Source organism: Colletes gigas, unplaced genomic scaffold (assembly GCF_013123115.1).
Source record: "Colletes gigas isolate AHSC1104 unplaced genomic scaffold, ASM1312311v1 Colletes_gigas_Sc00008, whole genome shotgun sequence".
In the NCBI taxonomy this organism is placed as follows: domain Eukaryota; kingdom Metazoa; phylum Arthropoda; class Insecta; order Hymenoptera; family Colletidae; genus Colletes; species Colletes gigas.
The window spans coordinates 302,878-324,964 of record NW_025106637.1 but is presented as its reverse complement, the minus strand read 5'-3'; the positions used below and the strand labels follow the sequence as shown (position 1 = coordinate 324,964).

The 22,087-nt window shown below is 44.3% G+C and overlaps 2 protein-coding genes and 1 long non-coding RNA gene across 4 annotated transcripts in view; 1 reads left to right on the top strand and 2 right to left on the bottom strand.

Annotated features, from left to right (window-relative positions):
- LOC122396830 (mucin-16-like) overlaps window positions 1–13,518 on the bottom strand; it is a 34,737-nt gene extending 21,219 nt beyond the window's left edge. For both annotated transcript variants that reach the window (XM_043395532.1, XM_043395534.1), the window contains exon 1: window positions 13,256–13,518. The gene's annotated coding sequence lies outside the window, so the exon portion shown is untranslated. The remainder of the gene's footprint in view (window positions 1–13,255) is intronic.
- A 170-nt stretch (window positions 13,519–13,688) lies between these two features.
- Window positions 13,689–16,278, top strand: LOC122396841. Its single transcript, XR_006259066.1, has 4 exons — window positions 13,689–13,774; window positions 14,017–14,074; window positions 15,273–15,470; window positions 16,153–16,278. It is a non-coding gene; the product is annotated as an uncharacterized LOC122396841 (long non-coding RNA).
- Window positions 16,279–20,784, bottom strand: LOC122396832 (MFS-type transporter SLC18B1-like). The gene is made up of 8 exons (XM_043395536.1): window positions 20,595–20,784; window positions 18,958–19,053; window positions 17,960–18,250; window positions 17,712–17,832; window positions 17,294–17,517; window positions 16,928–17,103; window positions 16,686–16,854; window positions 16,279–16,595 (listed from the first exon to the last, which is right to left on the bottom strand). Exons 1-8 carry the CDS (start codon window positions 20,703–20,705, stop codon window positions 16,290–16,292), a joined length of 1,494 nt encoding a protein of 497 aa, XP_043251471.1. The 5' UTR covers window positions 20,706–20,784; the 3' UTR covers window positions 16,279–16,289.
- Window positions 20,785–22,087: the final 1,303 nt, after the last annotated feature.

Sequence of the window (22,087 nt, the reverse complement as noted above, 5' to 3'; positions counted from 1 at the left end):
TTAATGCATCACGGAGTTCTATATTGTGCATACGTGTTTCCAATGGCGGTTATGGCTATCGCGAACGCAAGGAGACACGCGGATACACACTTCCATGTACCCACGCGTGTTTCTGAGGAGCGATCTTTCGCGAGTGTGAGTTGGCAAGGCCCCTGGGGCCTGTACACGAGCTACCGGCGCTGCAAGTCTACCTGTCCCACTTTCTAATCAAACCAATCCAACTTGGTCCAGTCCACGGTTCCTGTCTCCGTGTCGGATGGTCTTTCGAATATCTGTCGTGCACGAAACGTCGGAATTCCAATCGCGCCTACAATTTTCTTTTATTCCAATTATTAAACGGCCTCGTACTTCACTCGCCACTCCTAGAACAAGTTGGATTTCACGTCAGTCCTCGCTTCCCCCTCGATTTTCCTTTCCGAACACTCTTCCTTGGTTCGGATCTTCTTAATCTTACCTTCTATTAATTACCAAAATTATTAGTCGTTTTCACCTTGCGTGAATTGTTTATCGCGAGATTGTGTCACAAGTAACTAATGTAGTTGCTTTACCAGAACTCGAATCTTCATTTTAACCCAGATTATCAAGGTTCGATTATGTAAAATAGGATTTCGCTGACATTTATTAGCCTCGGGACATCGGACCTCGAATTTTCTTCTGTAACCTGGATCATCAAGGTTCGACTATGCGAAATCGTGTTCGGCAGGCATTTTGAAACCCCGAAACGTTAGACACTCTAATGTTATTCTCAACGCTATGCTGGCAATCACACATGCGTCACAAAAGCAAGACGATATAACGTTAACGACGTTGGGATTTCCAGCAGAAACGTTGAAACCATGATTAATGAGAAGCAACGTCCAAGAATAGAACAAATAATTGCGTTTACCGGATTAAAATCTCGTATAATCGATGCTGTTAATTGTACTTCCAAGTATCAATTCTTTACGAACTAGATCGATATCCATTTAATTGCTCGAATCAAGGCTGGATTTTTTTAGTTATTTGTTCGTTTGAATTCCATTTTAAACAATGATAAATTTCTATCGCGTCGATATCCGATCGGTTCGATCCAAAACGAGTTTCTATCCGTGATCCAAGTGAACGTGCTTTGTCGAAACTGTCGCCGGTTGAAATTTTTCGCCAGTCGAACGTATCGCAATCGAACTGTATCGATGTACAGGCGTTCCGACATGCCAACTGTACGTTTCGTTACGAAGAGAAAGGAATTCGTGGTCTACGAAAGCAACTCTACATATATGTAGCTGTTCGCGATTTAATTAATATTGTATCTGATAAATTTGACCATTTCGAATACCTAATGTCGTACACGCGACGGGCCTCGTTGCACATTTTTCCATTTAAAAGTATTCGTACATCAACGAATCGTTCGGCGAAAAAAAATGTTTTCTTTTCCCCTTTCGAAAGTGGCTTTCTAATGTAAACTGATATTTCACGGAAACGACTCGATCATCTACAAAAACTTCCCGCCTATCGAGATCGTTCGTTAGTAATGTACACGGACGTATTTTGATCCAGGGGGCCAATTTTTAAGCGTTGTTCGGTGATTTTTGTTTTATCCTATTTGGTGGCTCGGTAAAATAATTCACGGATCGACGAAAGGTTTATTGGGTACGATGTTCAATGTCGAAAAACAAGAGATGCAAAATGTGTACACAGAAGGTCGAAACGGCGTCTCTGGAATTGAAATTTACGAGGAAGCGGCGCGATTCTGTTCGAGGGGAGAAGCGCGTGCCCGGCATAATTATTTCCAGCTTATTTACCGTGCAACGAGTCTCGCACGGCTACAGAGACACCTTGACTTGTCTTTGCTTTATTTTCTTCGCTCCGCCTCTGGTCACCTATCGACATTACTGATTAGCAAAGGAGAACGTTCGTCTCTCTAATCGTAACTCTCGATCTTTCGACTTAGTCGAGCGCGTTACATTATTTAGATCGCAGCTGCGCGCTAAATAATATCATCCAACTATAGAAAACTAAAAACTTTCCTTCGTTTCGCGCAATCGTGTTTCTTCGTACCTGTGTACTTTTTCTAATATTTTGTTCCTTAATACTTTGTTGAAATTCCGCGTTCGACGATTCGATCGATCGACTCTTTTCCTTTCTACATTATAATAGCGAGCGAGCTGAAACACCTCGAGAAGAGAAAGACATTTCACTCGTAGCCGGTCAATATTCGTGAAATTGAACACGTAACAACGTGAAATCGCTCGTGTCGTGAAAGTTCGAACGCTGGCCCCGCTGTTTTCAGTCCCCCCGGGGCACGGAAAGGGCCATCGAGGCCCGAATTCGCGCCGATAAATAAATAGTATCCGGCCCCGCGGATTAATCGTCCGATAATTCCTGGTGTTAAATCAGCCTTCGATGGACGGTCGAGCAGCCGAGATTTCTCTTTCGAGGCTCGGGTCGTTTAGTCGCGATTCCGATAAAAGTTGAATAATGGCCAGACGTGTACAGCGCACGCGCATTCTGCATTCTGACGGCGGCGCGCAACGCCGAGCTATGCGAACCGGCTGACGCCCGTGGAATTTAATTTAATAGCCATAAACGGTCGCGAACGACACCGACAGCTTGGCAAAATGAAAGTACGCTCGGACATCGAGTGACGGAGAGAGGAAAGATAGAACGACCTTGCTGTGACGAGTTTAATGCGAACTGGGCGCGACCATAGACGATCGTTTTCGATTTCATTCAGGCGATCCATTCGACCCTTCGATCCCTTCGATCCCTTCGATCCCTGTACCCTGACCAACTAGACTAGCCAGAACGAGTAAACAAACGGTCGAACCCTTTCACCAGGAACTCTTACAAACGCTACGAAATTTTCAATTTTTTAAATGGTTCCCAGTATATTCGAACAACGTCCAACTCTATCTAGGAATGTAGTCTTTCTTGACGCGACCGTATAGAAATAGTTACGAAAAGATTTTGCACGTGTCTGCTGCGGGATGCACCGCGAGTCCCAGAGGGTTTTATCCTTTAGCGTACCTCGTCTCGAATCGTACCACAAACCGAACGCAACCATCCCCCGGATCTACATGCGCGGGCCCGTAATTCGGTTTTTTTGCGCGCAAAGTATCGTCCGTGGCCTGTTGTCGAGAAATACCGACGTCGGGGCTGAAATTGTCATTTCACGGTCGAGGTAGCACGAGACAAATCGCCAATTCCTAATCGAGGAATTATCTTTCTTGCGCCAGTTGCCGCTGATGATTGCACGCGAGGCACCGTTCGTCACCGCTACGTTTATCGTTTCTTCTTCGCTTCCGCGTTCGTTAATCCGGTCGATGCAGCAGCATTCCTCGGGAGCCGCGCGACGTGATCGAGATTTACAAATGAATATATCGTAAAAAATAATTCGAAAGGGAAGACACGCCCCGGATAACGTACCCCAGAACCATTTGTCAAGCTCGAAACTATCTTGGAACTCGGTGTTGGTCACACCGTGGGTGGTGTAACGGTCTCGAAAACATTTATACCGAGCAATTTCTAACGTATTAACCTACCGTTAATCGACCGTTTTACCTTCATCCTCCACGTTCGGATGTTTGTTAAGTACACACGGTGTTACGAAACGTATCATCAATGGTGCACGATTCATCATAAAAGATACTACCGAGAATTGAATCCCGAGACATTCTGGTTTTACTCTTTGGTAAACGAATAAAGCTTGGAATGTTTATAATAAACGCGAGTCGGACTAAATAGAGCTTCGATTTATTGATAAAGGGATAATTACCACAGGGCAATTAAAGTACAAACGTCCAGCAGTTGTATTAACGACTGATCAAATAGCTATTTAGAAAACTATTGCAGATAATTGTTCGACTGTTTCGAACGAGCGGGTAATGATTTACCGCTAAACTGTCTACGATACAAGTTCGTTGACGCGCGTAGAATGGACTGTAATCTATACAAATGGACGTAAAACGTTCGTGATCCCGTGGAAATGCTACCAACGCAACGGTCCAATTTACGAACGTCTCTTTAAACAAAGCAGGATGTTCCGAAACGTCCTCCAATTTCCTAATTTTTCTAAATTTATTTCGATAGGTTTTGCGAGGAAATTGGTTTTTTACGGGTCGTTTGATGCTTTTTCTGAGCCGCGCCGGGAATGGTGAGCACATGGCGATGACGAAACGGAAGATACCTGCTGGGCCATTCCGAAAATAACTGGATTTTCGGATGGCTGTGTTGGTATAGGAGTTTACGGCCCATGGGACTGACCTTTCCCTCCATCGGGCTTAAAGAAGGGCCCAGCGACCAAACTCGAGGTATTCTAAAATCGAACGTTACTATTTCAGACCCTAGCCGAGACTGTACAATTAGATGCGGGAACGAAATGTCACGCGAACCCGGACGCGTCGCGTCGTCCTCCTCCGTTCGGTTTACGATGGATTAAAAATGGTAATCCGCGAACAGGTAGCAGACGGGTCGTTTTATTATTCGTGTGGACGAAGGAAAACTGCTACTTGTAAATTTCCACGTCACGATTTTAATGGTCCCAGGTACAATTATGGCAAAAAAGGTCTGTCGAATGACGAGAAGCAATAATCTTCGTAATGGGAGACGGAAAAACCGTATTACTTAGTAGCTTGTCAACGTGAAAGTTCAGGGTGAAGATTACAGATTGGAATGCTCAGAAACGAATAATAATAGATGCTTCGAATACAGACTGTGGAAGAAAACGAATCAACAAACGTAGGAAGTTAATGTTCAGGAAATTTGGAAATTGTAACAGTGTTCCATCGTAATTTCGTCGCGCAGGTTGCAAGGGCTATGATTCTTAAGCTTCTTTTACCTGACGACCTTGAACCAGGTCTTTGTTACCTGGAGGATAGAAAAATACACAGCATTTCGTGAAAGAAAGTGAAAGTGGCCGTGAAACCGCTGCTTCCACTCACGAAACGAACTGTTTTCATTGAACAGATACTCTAGATATTGCACAATTTTTACATAAGTTACTTTTTCTTTATAATTAAGGAAGCTAGTTCGCTTCATAATCGAAACCACGTCAACAAGTTTCATATTATTAATATTCGATGTAAAGAAAACTGATAAACACATAAAATCAAGAATGCCATGAAAGAAATCTGTGCAATAATTCAAAATTCGAGATCAGGAATGATAAAAGAATAAATTTAAACGCGGATAAACACAGTTTGTAGGTAAATTTTTTACCGTTTCATTCGATATTCACTGCCAATACAAATACAGGTGCAAGTGACCACAAAGCTCGGTGAATCAGTCACGGTTTTTCAATGGATTTTAAATATCACGAATAATGAATAAGCCTTCTGGCGTCGTCTCGCATAATTTGCGGTTGATGATACTGGCAACAAGCCTGTTTGGCCTTTGAATTTCTATCGAACAAGGGAAGCAAAAGGTTCTCGTGAAAATGCAAACACTGCAACTGGATCCAACTGGACGAAAAAGGAAATTTCAGTAGATTTATAATGTAATTTTTGCTACGAGAAACGAATCGAAACGACTCAAGAAAGACAGACCGTTCGTGCACCGATTTCCGGACCGATTTACAAAGTATGCAGGCGATATACACGCCTACACGCCAAGTCCATGTTGCACGCTCGCAGACGGCCTTCAAAATTGCGAAACGACTTGAAGCGGAAACTGAAAGCGACCCGTGCAACCTCGAGTCTCCTTAGAGCGGTTTCTAGAACTCCGTGTCGTTCGCTGCTCTGTCACAACGACTCAATTTTCGATTCGAAACGAAAACTATGCAACGGAGAAGCTCCGCAGGAACTCGGGAACTGCTTACGGAGATTGGATTCCAGTCGAAAGGAAAAGAACGAAAAAGGAGTTTCGTGGCACGATCATTCGCCATGAAAGCATTCTAATATACGCTCGAATACGGTGGAACGAGTCAATGTTGGCCGAACCATTCGTACACGACCGTATCGCGGCACGGTTTGCGAAACCGTGCATTGCTAAACCGAATTTAAGTCAACCTTAATTGAAATTACTACGGTTGATACAACAAATCTCTGTTTTCGAATTGAACGCAACAACTGATGCGGTATCGCGCTTTTCGCAATTTCGTTTCCGCAATATCGTGCGAATTAACGCGCATCTGCAAACGTGGAATTGCAAAATATCACCGAGACATTACGTTTCGGTGAGTTTGTAACTCCGAAGGATGCTCGTTCGTAAGAAAATTCCGGTAGACATCGTCGACGTTTCTTTGCTCGTATTTTTCGATGTAGGTCAGCGTGGGAGTTCCGATTCGTCGGTGACGAATCGGTTAGCGACGTTAAAACCGTAGGCCGCAAAACCGCAGCAGCCTTTATGGAAGTCGAATAAACCGCGTTTTCTCCGCGTTGCATATGGACACGCGACACCGGGTGTAGCCGTGTTCTCGCGAGAACAGGAACACCCGTGCGAGAGCGAGGGTATCACGGTGCTCGAGTGGCCCGGTATGGCCAGATCGGCATGGCGGATTTCTAAGTGGCCGCGAGGTCCATACACGCGAGAACGCCGCGAGTTTCAAGCGTATGACCGGCCGAACCGGCGTCGCGACACTTTCACTCGCCGTTGCCAATGTCCGATCGGCATGCAATCCAGAGTCCAGGGACCGAGCTGCCGTTACAGTTTCGATCCGCTGCGCTGGCCAGCGGAATATCCCAGTCTCCGGCCGACAATCGGATCTCTCCGCCGATCGGACAATGGAGCCCTTATGTGCGCCAACGATCGCGAAAACCGGGGATCCAGCGCCGCTTGGGGTCCGCTTCGAGACCGTAAAGACGCTCCGACGCGGAAGGACCACCGTCGACGCTGATATCTGCGACGCGTTCGATTGCCCCAAGGGTTTCCGGCCCGCTCGGCTCTTCGAGTTTCTCTTCTACAGCGGAACGCAATCAATGCTTCGTGCCTCCTCTTTCTCTCATTGCTTATTTAGATTTAACTGCTCGAGGATGCAACATTTTTTAACCGCGGAAAACGAGTTTCGCCGAGCGTAAATTTCCGTTTACTTCTCGAGTCTAACATTTTTATCCGCGTATTAACGCAAGCGTCAATACGTTATCGATAACGTGAGTGTTAATTTCAACAGTTTCACGCCGTGCTAGACTCGCTGCATGAAACATGGGTGAAAGATGAGACTCGGTCGTACAATCTGAATAACTAGGCGCGTCGTTCACGTTTGTTGAACTTGTGACATCGATGGCCGACCTGTCCGAGAAAGAAGAACATGCGGGCGGGTACTGTTAGGCGTGCAAAGTAAGCAGCGATAATGAAATTAATGCTTCGAGCACGACCTACAACGTTTGCTGGTCTTTGAAATTTAATCAACTTCAATTATTCCGAGCAAAGTATAAATTCCTCGCGGCAACTGGAAAATCTTCGTTAATTATCGCACGTATGTACGTGGAAATCCAGGAATTCAAATGCACTTTCGAGTCGACGTGGCTGTCGCCTGGCGATTGCCAGGAATTCAGAATGACTTATGCTCAGAGAAAGCTTCGCTCAACCTTTAAAGGAATCTTACTTAGATCGTCAAGGACGACTCCATCGATGTAACCGCGACAGTTCCATCTTGGAAAGGTTAATTTAATTAATGCTCTATATATTCTGTGAATCTACGAATTTCATCGTTTACTCAAGTGTTTTTTTTTTTTAAATAGAAATTTACGAACGTGAAAAATCGAGTTTCTTTACTCTTTCCAATTATAATACACCTAATTCCTAACTGGGATCGTTGCTGTCGTTATAACCAATTGTGTAGAGCCATTCGTGGAACTCAAAGAGCTCCGTTTGGGAAGCAATTATACCGTTAATGTGAAATTGATGCCGATCGGAAGACGTGGACAAGAAACTGACAATTAATCGGACAACATAGTGGATACGTCAGGAAGAAAGTTGACGCTCGTTTTAACGACGTTTCCGTGGTAACCTCAAGGTCGTTTTCTTCGACTATACGGTAGAACGGTTCGTTTGATCCAGTTAATTCTCACGGCAGCGATTACTCAAACAATCAACGACATTCTCGTCTGTCAGCCAGAGGGGGGCGGAAGCTAGGGAAAAAGTTGCTGAAGTCAGAAATATCGATTAGCGTAATTGACCTAAGAGTTATAGCAGCGATTATGCTCGTCAGATTTTAATTAATCAAACGTAACGTTGCTGTTGTTTATATACCTTTTGCTATGTAATTGTCTTTTGATGACGAGGCTTACATCATCGCATCTACGAGTTTTATTAGGGATGGAAGCCATAAAGCCATAAAGAAATCTCTAAGAAGACTGTAGTAGCTACTCGCGATAGGTGTCCCTATCGATACTTTCTTTTCCGGCGGAAAATTCCCAAACAGCTCTCGTATCTTCGACTCTCGTCGATTAATATTCGCTTCGAGTCGAGAAAACGAGATTCGAACGCAAGTAACATTCTTTCTCAACCGGAAGCCGTTAACAATGCCATTAGCAGTCGCGTTTCCCCTCTCTTTTTATCGTTCGCGAGCCTAGCAAAGTGTAAAACCAACTTAATCAACCTTTTTATCCTAACGGTAACGTCAAGGACGCTTTCCTCTATTCTTCCCTGCACCGGTACATTAAATCGCGATTATCGCGCGAACCGGTCGCTCGAACGAATGCCGATTCCGTTTTCACGGAAACTGGGACACGAAAAGTATAGAAGAGAGAACCCAGGCAGGAAGAGGTGCAACTATAATCAGCTAACCAACGCAAAATATCTGTTCTTCTACCGATTCGAGAACAGTGGTGAATTTATTTTATTAACCGATGTTGTTAACGAATCGATGGGATTAAACGAGTGTTTCCCTTGGAACACTACGGGCGTATAGGGTCGGATCACGATATATCCTCGTGACTGGGTATTTCCGAGCGGGAGAAAAACCTGTCGCGTTCCGTGGATGGACAGAAGAAATCCTCCTCTTGTCTGATTACTCACTTAGCAGCTTTCATTTGAGTTTCTATCAACGCAGTCGGTGGCTTTCGAACTTCGATACCGAGTTTTCAGCGGATACCTTGCGTGCTACATAATTGCTCGCGGAGACTGGGACCAAATTCATACCTAAAGAGTATCGAATTAAAAGTTTCCAGCGAAACGCATTATTAATTGGAAACGACTCTGTACTAAACAAGGAAGCTGTATATATTTCGCGCTATAAAACACCTCGTACAAGAAAGTAAACGTTCGCGAAGGAAGTTGGGAGGCCCTGTCGTGACCTAAATGTATCCCACTCGTACGAGGAATCTGCGACCGTGCGAGGAGAAGTCCTGTTACCTTGGTACCGATATGTTAATTCAAAAGTAATAAGGTATTTAGCAAGGCCTCCTTCTCGATCCGGTCCGGAGAACTGGCCGAACGATGACTCGGGTGTAAGAGCCAGACGAAACTTAAATGGTGAAAGTCTACCCGATCCTCGTGCCCGAAAAACCCTGGGCCCGGAATGCCGCGAGAAGAACAAGATCCGTGCAGAAACTCTCATTTAGCAACGATTCCCAATGATCATCGTTTTATCGTAGTTTGCGCGAATGCGGAAGATTTGGTAACGAATCGTATGAATTTCCGGTTTTCTCGGTTTCCGTCGCGACCAGCGGTTTATATTTATAGATAATAAGACGCGTCTGCTTTCTACGGTCAACGTTCATGTCGCAACGGCTCGTAATGACAGCGATAATGTAGCGAACACGAACACGAGCACGTGATGCATTTTGATGTTCGCATTTTCAACTTTCGATGTTAATAGGGGCGTATTTTACAATCGATTATTACGCGTGCGTGCTTACGTAACCGTTGCGTATGGAATACCTCTCAGAAAGCAACGAATTCGTTGCAGGCTTTACGACGATTTTACGTAACGGTTGCAGTTGCAAACCGTTCAATTTTATAGATTCGATCGTCGTGTCGTTAAGCAAGTTTCTCTTCCGTCGAAGAACAATTAGGGGCATCAAAGTTAAGCCAAGAGACAAAGAAACCTTTATGGAAACCACCATAAAACTAGCGTTTCTGTCCGAATTGTCGTTCACCTAGAAACTTAATTGCTTCAGATTTCCCATAAAGTCTCTGATTAATGGTGCCAGGTAATTTACGAGAAAACCGAAGGCTAATGGCTACGTCCGGGCACCCTTTGTTGTTCCGTTCCTTCCTGCGGTTCTTATTACCCCGAAGGGTACACCTTTGACAAACATAGCTTTACGATCGAATGCGACTCGGTCCGAGGTGTTCCCCGGGAGTTTTGAAATGAACGAGTGCAGGCAGGGACCGATACAGTGGGTCGTTGTACATGCAAGCGCAGGGCGTCGAGTAGCGTCGCGTCGCAGGTGCAGTCTCGTGACGTCAGGATCCATTGTTCAGCGCAGCATCAGAGCCGGGGCTTCGTGGATCTTGTTCGCGGCGCGCCAGTTTTACGAGCCTTTCTTCGTCGGGGAATTCTTTTTCGATGACCCGGCTGTTTCTCCTGTTCCCGGAGTGTTGTAATTCCGCGACGGCGATACGTAAGAACGACTCGAACGGCGAATAATGAGAGGCTCCTCGGGCATTGCGCGCGCCAAACGAATAAATTATTCCAGGGGAAAAAAGATTACGAGAAACCGGACGGAATCGGGTTTAGAGCCGACGAACAGGTCGCGCGACAATTGCGAAATCGCCGCTGAATTACCGAAAGGATTACGCGTTATTCGTTTCGACGAAAGGGTGTCGCCAGGTATTAACTGTTTGGTGCACCAAAGTGCAGCCGCAGTGGCGATTAAAAGATTGCAGAAAATATCTCGGAAACGAGGGCAAATGTACAGTTACGGTGCAAAGGCGAGGTGCAGCTACTGTTATTAATAAAGTACTCGTGTTGTTCGTTAACCTCCCAAGAGTTCATTCAATAACTTTCTTATTACGATAAGCCCGCGATCCAAGTTCTGTAATAGATACTCGCGTGATTGGCCTCTCCAATTCCCTAGATATTCATACGTAATAGTATGATCGGTTCGAAAGGAAACGCCGTATTTTCGCCGAACGTAATATTACGGAATCGTATCGACAGAGATCAAGCCACTTTTCTAACATATTACGCCTCTTTCGCGTGTGCTTCTTATAGAGTTTAAACTTTTGCCCGTTTCCAAAAAAATTACGCACGATCGGTCCAGAAAAACGTCCGGGACCCCCCGCCGATAGCATAAGAAAGCGTCCAGTTTTCGCCTTGCCTAATGGGTTGTATCGTTAACTAGAAATTACTATCCTTTTCTAATTTCCACTTTTATTCGCCGATTCTTCAGATCCGATTCAATAAATGACGCTCGTAGATCGATTTATACCGGTTCTAGGAACCGATCTTTCAACCGCATCCCATTTGTTTCTTCCGCCGTTAAAGAACGCAACGTTTTCTCCAAATAGAAAAAGAGAACGCAGCAAACTATCAATTTGTCAGGGCATTTCCCCTTTCTAACGAATTCGACGAAAGACCATTTCCCCGTAGATACGCGTGGCAAACGCCTCGATGGAATTCCAGTGGTCGTTTGCCGTGTACAGAGGTATACCGCGGAACTTTTATTTACGTTTCGTGCAATCGTAACGAGAACGATCGTGAAAAAAATCGGCGAACAGCGTATCCCGTGGTTTCTGGACCCACAAAGTGTACAGGGCCCCAGCCGGGCCACGGTGCATGCATCTACAGCCGGTTCGACTGCATTTCATGGCTACCCATACGCGAACGCCCAACACACACAAGCGTGCATCACGTACACACTTTCGATCTCATATGCAAAACACATGGAAACGATCCGAGCCGGCTGTGGACCCAGTCTCCGACCAGCCGGAGCTTGGACGAAATTTTGCTCGAATAATAGATAACGACCAGAGAATAATGCATTTTCGACAGTGTTTTCCATTCGTTGGCAACTTGGTTATTTTTCGATCTAAATATTTTCCTCGCGTAAAAGTATCTTGGATGAAATTCGACACGGGAATGTGAAAGTAGAAGGGCCCAGTCTTCGAATAGATTAACGTACTGTTGCGCCGTGGAAATATTATAGGGCAAGTTCCCTCGCGAAATTGCAGAATCTTCTCGTGTACGACTTTGGTTTTATTTACAAGCCACGACGAAACAGGCGTGCAAGTTCAAAGGGCAGGAATGACAACGTTTTGAGTATCGAGGAACGGCAAAGGGTTAAAAACTGGATAATATCCAGTAAATTTCCAAACACGGAATACACGGAGCAAAACGTTCTCCGGGGCGGTAATTACTTCAGTTTAGATCCTATAATTTGCGTTAGAGTTTCCTGTAACTGGCGTTCTCGAGGCGGTTGATCCAGCCACGAGAGAGGCTCCAGGACGCTTAAGGATACTTAAGATTCCTCCGCGGATACGTCTGCCCACATACGTGTATACACACCGGTTGGTTGCATTAGCTTAGCGTGATTCAATCCGTACGGAGGCGCACGTAGGAACGTCCGTCCGTTCGTCCTAACCTTCCCTCCTCGGACACGCCTGGAATCACAATTTCAAATGCCCTAACCGATCGTACCCAGGCCACACGCCGCAGAGCCTCGGATCTTTTTCAGAACAAACGTTCGAATCCATTCATGCCCCGAGCGTGAACGCCGCCGATTTGCTCGGATTCGTACGAGATTAACTCCTAATTAGCGATGGACGTTCCTCGGTTCGCTCGTTTCCTGTCCGTTCCCCGTCGAGCAAAGACTAGAAAAACCACGAGAAAACGATACTCGACAGGCTCGAGAGTGAATCTTCCGTGTGAACGGTGACCCGAACATGAAAATCGAGATCTTTTTTTCAATGTTCGCGAGGATATTTTTAGAGCGAGGACGAGATAACCGACCGCGTAATCTTAAGTTATGCACTGTCTCCTTAAGTTATACACTGATCCCGCTATGCATTTTTTTTGTCTGCTACCGACGAACAACCGTCTGAGAACAGGGAACCTGAATTTATCACTGGATCGTGTATTCGAATCGCTGGCCAAAGACAATTCCGTACCCCTTTGTTGATGCGATTCTCATTCGCACCGAGAATCTTAATGAAATTAATTCTTAGATACCGACTCGCTTCCGTAGGGAGACGTTAATTACAAATACAGCAAGAGCGACTTGGTACGTTACTCCGAGCCAATGAAGGAACCGTATCATTTCGATCTCGACGTGCCCGTTAGATCGACACCGTCTTCGCACATTCTTATTTACACGCGTTCTCCTCTCACACTGGGATCACCCGAAATCTTCACCGTTCTAAGCTTCCAACGAGGACGATCGTGAAAACTCACCCTCACTGGCGTTCCTAGATCCCCATGACACTTTGCACACTATTGGTAAACACAAACGTGTACGATCGTTCCCGGATCCTAGAGGGTACTGAACAGCCTGCCCGGAGTCCCTGGTATCCCCGCTGGCACGTGTTCACTCGCGTAAGTCGTTTCGAACGAACGATTTCGGGGCGAAATGTTGCGACGAGGCGAAAGAGACGCGGGAAAACGCGGACTAAATGACGATACGCTGGCGACGAGCGCGATCCGAGGCCTTCCCTCACGATGGAAACAGACTTTGGGCCCTCGAGCTGGCCGCCAGTCTCGGTCGAAGGACCCAGACCCCCTTGCGCATGCGCCCCACGACTCCCTCCCCCACCATCCAAGGCCCGATTGGTGGGGGGAAAACAGACAACCCTCTTACGTGGATCTGTTCCTTTTCATACCGATTTCTGTACGCACCGTTCACCTGTGGTTTTTCCTCTTCAGGTGGCAGCACCTCACCTGTCATTCGATTCGGTCGGTGTTTATTACAATGGCGTAAGTACGAACTTTTTTCTCCACCGTGCCACGTATTAGACTCGTTCGATTCCGAACACGGATGTTCCTTTTAAGGCGAATGTTCCTGCATGCAATAAGCTTGTAAGCAATCCTTTGAATTTTCATTCGTATCAAACATTTTTACTTATAGTCACGATATTCGACGCTTTGAGTAATGTATTATTATCAGAAAATTGTTTCTCCTCTAGTTTTTACTTTAATATTTCAATTATTGTGTTTAGCAGTGGCCCAAGAATAGTCCAGATGGCGGAGTTGTTAAACATGCGCTTTAGCAGATCAGTGAGTATCTTTGTGTATTTTTTTATACTCGAGTTTTTGAAACGTTGCCTCGAAAACTTTCACCGTTGTTATTTAGAAAAGAACACGTTCTTTCTTGTCAAAAATTAATTCCTAATTCGTTCCGTTCATCATTATTTAAGGCGTTTTAACGCGCAAGTTCGATTTATCGTCTAATTTCAACCAACGTAAGTTTCGATCTTCCAGGCAACTGGGATTATTAGAACGAAAGCGTAAACGAGTAACCGGTAAACCCTTTCTCGTGAACCTGTTCCTTTTCATTCTGAATACTATTCACCTGTGGATATTCTTGTCCGGATGGCAGCTTCGTCTAATCCTGCCTCCAATTCTGGTACCCCAGTGGCGTAACAATCATTTTCTTGATCGAGGAACTTATCTCTGCAAAATAGTCCTCGAAGATCGACCAACAAGAGTTAGAAATAATAGTCTTCACATTTTTGTTGAAAACTCTTTGAATACAAAATTAATAAAAGAAAGCTGGCACACAAATTCGTATTGTTTGCGAGCTTAAACATTGGCAGAAATACGGGGGACAGGAAAGGACCGAACGAGACAAGACGATCGAGCGGCGAGATAGAAGGCTTTAAGAATACAGGGCAACGCAATTATTTTTTCAAACACAAACGAGCATGAAAGCGAACCGGAGGAACGAAAGGAAGAGGAGTGAATTATTAACGCACGCGGGGGTCAACGATGTGCATCCAAGTGTCCGTGGATACAGGTTATACCCTTTTCCTCTCCGTTTCTTCTCCTTTCAGCGCGTTTCGACCGAGAGACAGGAAAACGTCGGCATCGCAAATTCCTCTTTCTATCGTCTAGAATCGAGGAAGGAACAGCACGGTCGAGGGCACGATGAGATAATCATCTGATCGATGACTCTTTCCCTTCCCTTTGTTCCTAACTCTGCAGCAACCGTTTCCTCGGCTGTATTTATTACGTCATTAAATGCATAACTCCGTGCATATGCCCACCCCACGAAAGTTTATTCGTTCTTTGGATTTACATTTACACAATAAGATGTGGATAACTTTACACCGATTCCTCTTTAAGAAATTTCGAATTCGCTGATACACGTGTCCCTAAAAACACTTTGTGGAATGTGGTCGACTTTAGGGTCCTCGGTTAGAAATAATCCGATCTTAATCGCGCAAGACTGAACTTACCTAAGGAATTTCCACAGAGCCAAGGTGAACAGAAGCGGTATTTTGGGTATTGGTCGACGTTCGAGACCAAAACAACAACGAGAGAGATGGATAACACGGCATGGCCGCGGGCGATACGATAAGAAGGAAGTTCCAAGAATTGGTAGCGGATAGCAACACATCGATTTCTGAGCCACGGTTATTTTCAAGCAGCATCGGTCACGGTGAAGAACTGTGTTAGTTTACTTTTCATGCCCCGTTCTCCTTGAACAGAGTACAAGCGTAGTCTATCGTAGAAATATCGTGGTTCTCGTACAATTCTCAATTTCTAGTCAGTCGCGGTCGAAGTGAATCATCGATTCCGTGCGAAACCCGCGGTAAGTCGTTGGCTTCTTCCTTGTTGCACACGCACGTGTACTTGGAGCCACGTCCATTGGTCGCTTACATGGCTATTGTTCCGAAGAATTTGCACACGTGCGAGGGTGTGTCACGTATGCGCGAACGCCTCGGAATTTCAAGCGAGCGTAGAAAACGTACCGTTGCCGAGGATCGATGGATCGCGCGACGATCGAGAGTGAAAATCCTCAAGAAGGGTGGAAAGCAAATCTGTGAAACTGAAAATACAAAATTTGTTCTGCCAACGTCGAGAGTCGACAGCAGAGAGTAGTTAAATAAAATCTTTTATTACAGACACGTTGAGCGATCATTATTCTACGATGTTTAACATAGTCGAATGCGCGAATAACGTACAGTAAGAAAGACCATAATAACTACTGAGGGCATTCGCGATAAGCACGCGAGTTTACTAGGAACTATAATTATAGACGTTAGACTTAAAAAATTGAACCGTGCATTACTTTGTTTCTCCAGACTTGTGTAAAAAATATAACCGTCTAATGGTGTATGAGTATGTTTCAGTTGGTGTGCATAGAAGTTTGTGACGAAAGATGGACGAGAAGACGTACTATTCGCGAGGAGAATGGATCTCCGAGGAGGACGCGACCTCGGGCGAAATTTATTCCTCCGGTTTGATCGATGAGGAGCCACGGGGGCCATCACGTGGTAATCTCCAGGTACCTCTTAGCGTCGATGGACCCGTAACTGTGGGAATACCGACCGCTGTACGATGCCCGGGCCCACGCTCCGGCCCTGTTCGAATAACTGTTGCACGCGATCAGGGAATTCATGCCGCTGGGCCTGTCGATCGGTACGCCTTGTCCACGTCCCATGTGCCTTAAACTGCCGCTTCGCGATTGTCCACTGTCTGTCAACGGTGTCATCAGGTCCTCCGTGGCACCGATCTCCGTGTACGGTTTCCTTCTTTGCATGCAAGCGCTCAGAAACACCGCGGCTATCACGCCCTGATAACAACCAGACAATTCACGCAACGAGCAACAAACGTATTAACCTCTGTGTCTTTTCTTTCAGTGAGTATAAAAGTCGCGTCTTACCACTAGCAGATGAAGTAGCACGATAAACATGCTGGCGTTCCGAAAGCCAATATTGTCCAGAAGAATTCCTGCCACGCTGGGTCCGATAAAGGCCCCGAGGGCGAACGTGCTGGTCCATAGACCGCTGATGAGACCGTAGGTCTCGAGATTGTTCGCGAATCCGTAAGCTCTGAGCGTAAATGTTATTTAATATCGTCGATGCGAGAGTTAAAGAGCTCCGCGATGCGAATACGTTAACTTACATGGAGGTTCTTAAAGCATCCGTGAAACTGGCAACCAGTTGGGCAGCCATGCCCAACCCGTGAACCACGAGGCCGCAAATGGTCATCCAGATCATGGTTGGATAGGGTATGAAAGGCGCTGGGCCGACTAAACAAAATGCTATGACTACGAGAATACATCCGGCTACGGTGGCCACCTAAAAAACGTTATAGAATATTATACAACTAATTCGATAAGATATAGAAGCAGAAGGTTAGTCAAGAGTCGCGGGAATTTTTACTTGAGAAACGATTGATTAGAATTACGATCACGCTAGAAGTTTAATGTCCTTTAGAATTGTCCCTATCGCGAAAATCTAGGAATTCTAGTAACATTTCGATAATTACTTTCGGATGGGAACGATGATCGCATAGCCAGCCCCACGCTGGCGCCGTAATGGCATAAGTGCCTCCGTTAATGACAAACATTAGGCCCAAAATGATGGGACTCAATGCAAATTGCCTCAAGTGCGGCTCTAACGTGGCTTGTAAAAATCCAATGCTCATGCTGGTCGCGATTATGGACGACATGGCGACCAGTACACCCGGAATCCTCAAAGCTCTGGTTACTCCTGTAAACGTACATATAAATATTTCATAGATCCCAGGCGAAAAGTTCTTAGATTTTCATTTTTGATAGTCGTATCAATTATACATTATAAATTAGAACGTAATTCTTCGACTTTACGAAGGAAATCTAATCTTAATTGAGTACAGTTTTCCTGCGTTAATCTCGCTCCATTAATATTAATGTTAAAAAACACACCTCCGGCGCTGTGAGTGGCTTCGTTGTTGTTAGGATGAACCGGTAAAATGAAAACGGTAGCGACTGCCGTCACGAACAATGCTGATCCCAGGACTACGAATGGCGTCGTGTATCCGCCGACCTATCGTTCGAATCTTTATTAGTTTACGCGAGGATAGGAAGTTTATTAAAAATAAAACTGATACGGATCTTCGGCGCTAGAATCAATTTGAAATCAGGGTAAAATATTTGGAAGCTTATCGTTTTACCTGGTAAAGAGCACCACCCACGGTAGGCCCAACAATGAGGCCCAAACCGAAGAAGGTTTCGAGGCTGGCAAAGGTTGTGGCGACGTTATCCGGGAATTCTTTTGCGATGATGGCGAAGCTAGCCGTTAGGAAAGCCGCGTTGCCCATCGCCTCGACGATCCTAATTACGAACGAGAGGACTATAAAGGGATAATGGCCGTTGACCTTATCTAGCAGACCGAAGAAAATAGCGCAAGTTCCTGTCGTCAAAATGCCGCCGTTGAACAGGAGCTTCGGTCCGATGCGATGCAGCTGCAAGGAAAAAATTAACGCGTCCAATTAGTAAGAACAAAAACTACACTATTAGAAAGTCGATCGCAAAGAAATTGTAAAAGAATGATTTTTTTTTTCATGATTTGCAAAAGAATTAATTTGAATAATTTTTTTACAGTCGCCAGTGAGCCGATTCTGGTTTATCGAGAAAATAAATTTAAAAAGAAAATGTTATTTGCGTGCGAGATACAGCGACGATGTTTTTAAATACGAACAGATCGGTCGACGAAAAAGGTTTTCGTATTTTCGAAGCGTAAATCTGTCGGTATCTAGTGAAAAAGAATTTGGTAAACGATATTTTATCTACGTCCCTTCGATCTCCTTGTTTTTTTGCCGTTTTCACGATAAAGCAGCACGGATTCTAAGACTGTGCACAGATTAAGAGTCAGATTAACGATTTTAGACGACTTCTTCCAACGATAAGAGTTTTAATGACATGTTTATTCCTCGATGCCTTTACTCAGAGAGAAACTGTGTTTCGGTATTTCGTCAGGAACGATAAACATTGCTGATGAAACAGGCCGCCTGGAAACAGGCGAAATTGTTTCACACTATTTCTTTCAATTTAGTAAAATATGTCGCGTTTCGACTCTCCTCTTCGCGTTCTTATCGAAAGTTAATAAAATACCGCTGGGAATTAGTGATAATCGGATAGAATTTAGGGAATATTTAATTATTTCACCCACGTATTTCCCATAGACAGGACTGATGATAAAGACGACCAACTCAAAGATTCCAAACACCAAGCCATATTCCGATGGGGATGCGCCCTTCCTCTCTGCCTGTGAACATAGAAAATACAAAATACAATTAAACTATTTTATTAAGTGGAACTATGCCGGAGCAACGAATAATAATGTTAATTAAAATGAACAATTGTTGAACTATCAGGATATGTTCCACGTCTCGTTATCACCGCGCGTATCACTGTTTGGGCTGCAATTAACGTTCCTCTAGATAAATCTGAATGAACTTTAAACGTTTCACGCAGATAGATTTACGAACCGAAATATCGGAAGTTGATGGAAACGGGTACCCGAGATTTTCGAAAATACAGAACAGTCCTGTACAGTTTCTAGTCTCCAAATCAATTACATCAACTTTTACTTTAAATAATAGATTTCAGACTAGAAACGCAGCTGTAATTGTTCTAATTAGTGAAAAGAATTAAGATCGCGGGAAAGCGTGGATCAAACGATATTCCGTTTCTTAATCGGAAGTTTTTATTTCGTTTCGTCAGATTACGGTTTATTACGCGTAATTATACACGACCTCTTGTCGATTGATAGACAAATTATAATACGACGGACAAGAGCGTAATCGAATTTTCGATTTTTTATGGCACGATAAGGATTATCCGAGTTAATTCGCAGACACGCGGGTATGCGTATTTGATAATTTGTTCCTTCGTTCGGAATCATTCATAAAAGAAGAATGAGAAGAAAGCCGTAATCTTGTTCTTCCCATTAAAATGCAATTCGAAACGGTGGAATAATTCAAATTAAACATTGTTAAACAACGATTAAAGATTTATATAAGTCGAAGGTCGAAGTTGTACGGAGAAAAGAAAGGCGGAGTTAAAAAATATTAATAAATTATTAATTCGTTGTACAAACGCATTGTTACTGGTACGAATTTTGTACTAGAATTTAAAACAATATTACAAACGTAGTTCCTTGACCATATGTACGACAAAATAACAGTTCCATCGCCGATGTATTTATAGGATTCTGTTTAGTAATGGTAGACTAATTAAGATTATCGCGGGTACTGAAATAACAGATCTCCGGCAAAATTTATGGGAACGGTTATTAATAATCGCTGAACTCCGCGTAATAGACGCTAAACTTGCCGATAAACTTTGTCGAAATACTTTGTTTAGAGTTAAGTGGCGCCTGCATCTATCTGACAAGCGTCTGTCATAGTAGAATAGTAACATTTAACGACGTAAACGGACAAACACACCTACTGCTACGTAACTATGACGCTTTTGCGTTTGATATCTCAATCAATAAGTGTACGGTTAATTGATAACGCACAGCATGCGTTGAAATGTAATTGCAATGGGGAAAAATGTACGATGAATTGATACGTTAACGGAGTTGGAAACTTTAGAATCGGAATAGCTTTCCCCGATTTAATTCACGAAGTGACCAAGTTAAGTCGAGGGGAGATAAATGGACCATTCTGACTGATGCAAGTTTGGCACAGGTCGCGGGTGACACGAACGAGATTAACAATGGAGTCGTTGAACTCTCTAATTAGTTGTAAATGAACCAATAGGCGAATTTCGTTCGTAGAAAAACTTTTCACTTTTACTCACCTCTTGAGGGTAGAATGGCGCCTGCAACGATACGCAAATGGCGTTCGCGAAATCCGCGAGGCTGATGACTATTAACGTGAGCCATTGCCTCTTGGTGAACTGAACCATCATGGTCCTCGGCGGTCACTGGTCCCTTCGACACCTTTCGATCCTCTGTCGTTCGGACTGTTTAGGCAAAAATCCAACTCCGGTAGCGTCACATCAGAGACCTCCACTCATCACTGTTATCGTGGACAACGCGACACCGTGTGTTCTGGTGTTCCCTCGAGACGGTTGTCCCAACGTGTGACACGGTCGTACCAGCTCTGACATAAGTTCACTTTTCAGGCTACCCGAGCCAAAGCGAAGGGAGACCACGTACCAAACGAGGGACAGAGACGCAGAGGTCGGAGGTCGAACGATACGTCCTACCACGGTTCTAATTCATTATCTGGCAACGTTGCGCGACTTCAACGTTTCGAATCGTTTCACCACATTGGGGTACGTTGCTCGACCAATTTTTAACGATGCTTTGCTTCGAAAATTATCGGGGGAGGATGGGCAAAAGCAATTATTTAGTAGGTTTTATTTCCAGTACCTAACTTGCAATGGAATCATTTAAATTTCTTTTAATTATATACCGTGGATATTTTTTATTTCAGACCGTTGGATTATTCGAGATCGTTCGATGCAACTTCGTGGATATACTTGTTTGTAACATTCGGTAGAAAAACAGGAAGATATGTAAGTTCTAGATACTTTCAATTGCTATCGTAGCGGGATTGTTTGCGAACCCGGAATTCCGTAGTTCGATAGGCAATATTATCTGGAAGCTTGTAAGCTCGCATGAGGAATCATTTACCCTTGACACTCATAGATTTATTGCTTTATTTTTCATCCCTTGGTATTTACAATGACGTGACACATTCTAAGGGAACGATTCTAGATAATATTTACAAAGCGTCGAATGGTATATGCACGCAGGACAGTGGTTCCCCAACCTTTTGATTATCAGACATTTCAACGAACATCCAAAAAATTATACGGTGACAATCTGTATTTCTCTTATCGAATAATTTAATCAACCGACTAATTTCTATGCCCGGTCGTGGAACGCAATAGAAGCAAAACATTTCCATCGGTCCAAACGAAACAATTGACAGTAATAATTCGAAGATGCGATGCAATTATTTGTTTTTTAACACGTTATCAATAACGAAAAAATAAGCGAGAGATCACTGCTCGTTAAAATTAACGACGAATTTACTACGCGGTACTTCATTTTGGAAAGCAGTACAAAGTACACGGTAGAACGCCGACAACTCTATCGTTATTCGATCGAGTACTCGATCGTTCAAGCATGGGTTTAACCGGATAGTAATCGTAGAAAGTTCAAATGTCTTTCGACACCATTGGTAGAAACATCGTTAAGTTTTACAATAATCATTTTATTGTTCGGAGACTCGATCGTCCGAACGGTGGTCCGTTTAAACAGTCGACGCGATCGAGGTTCT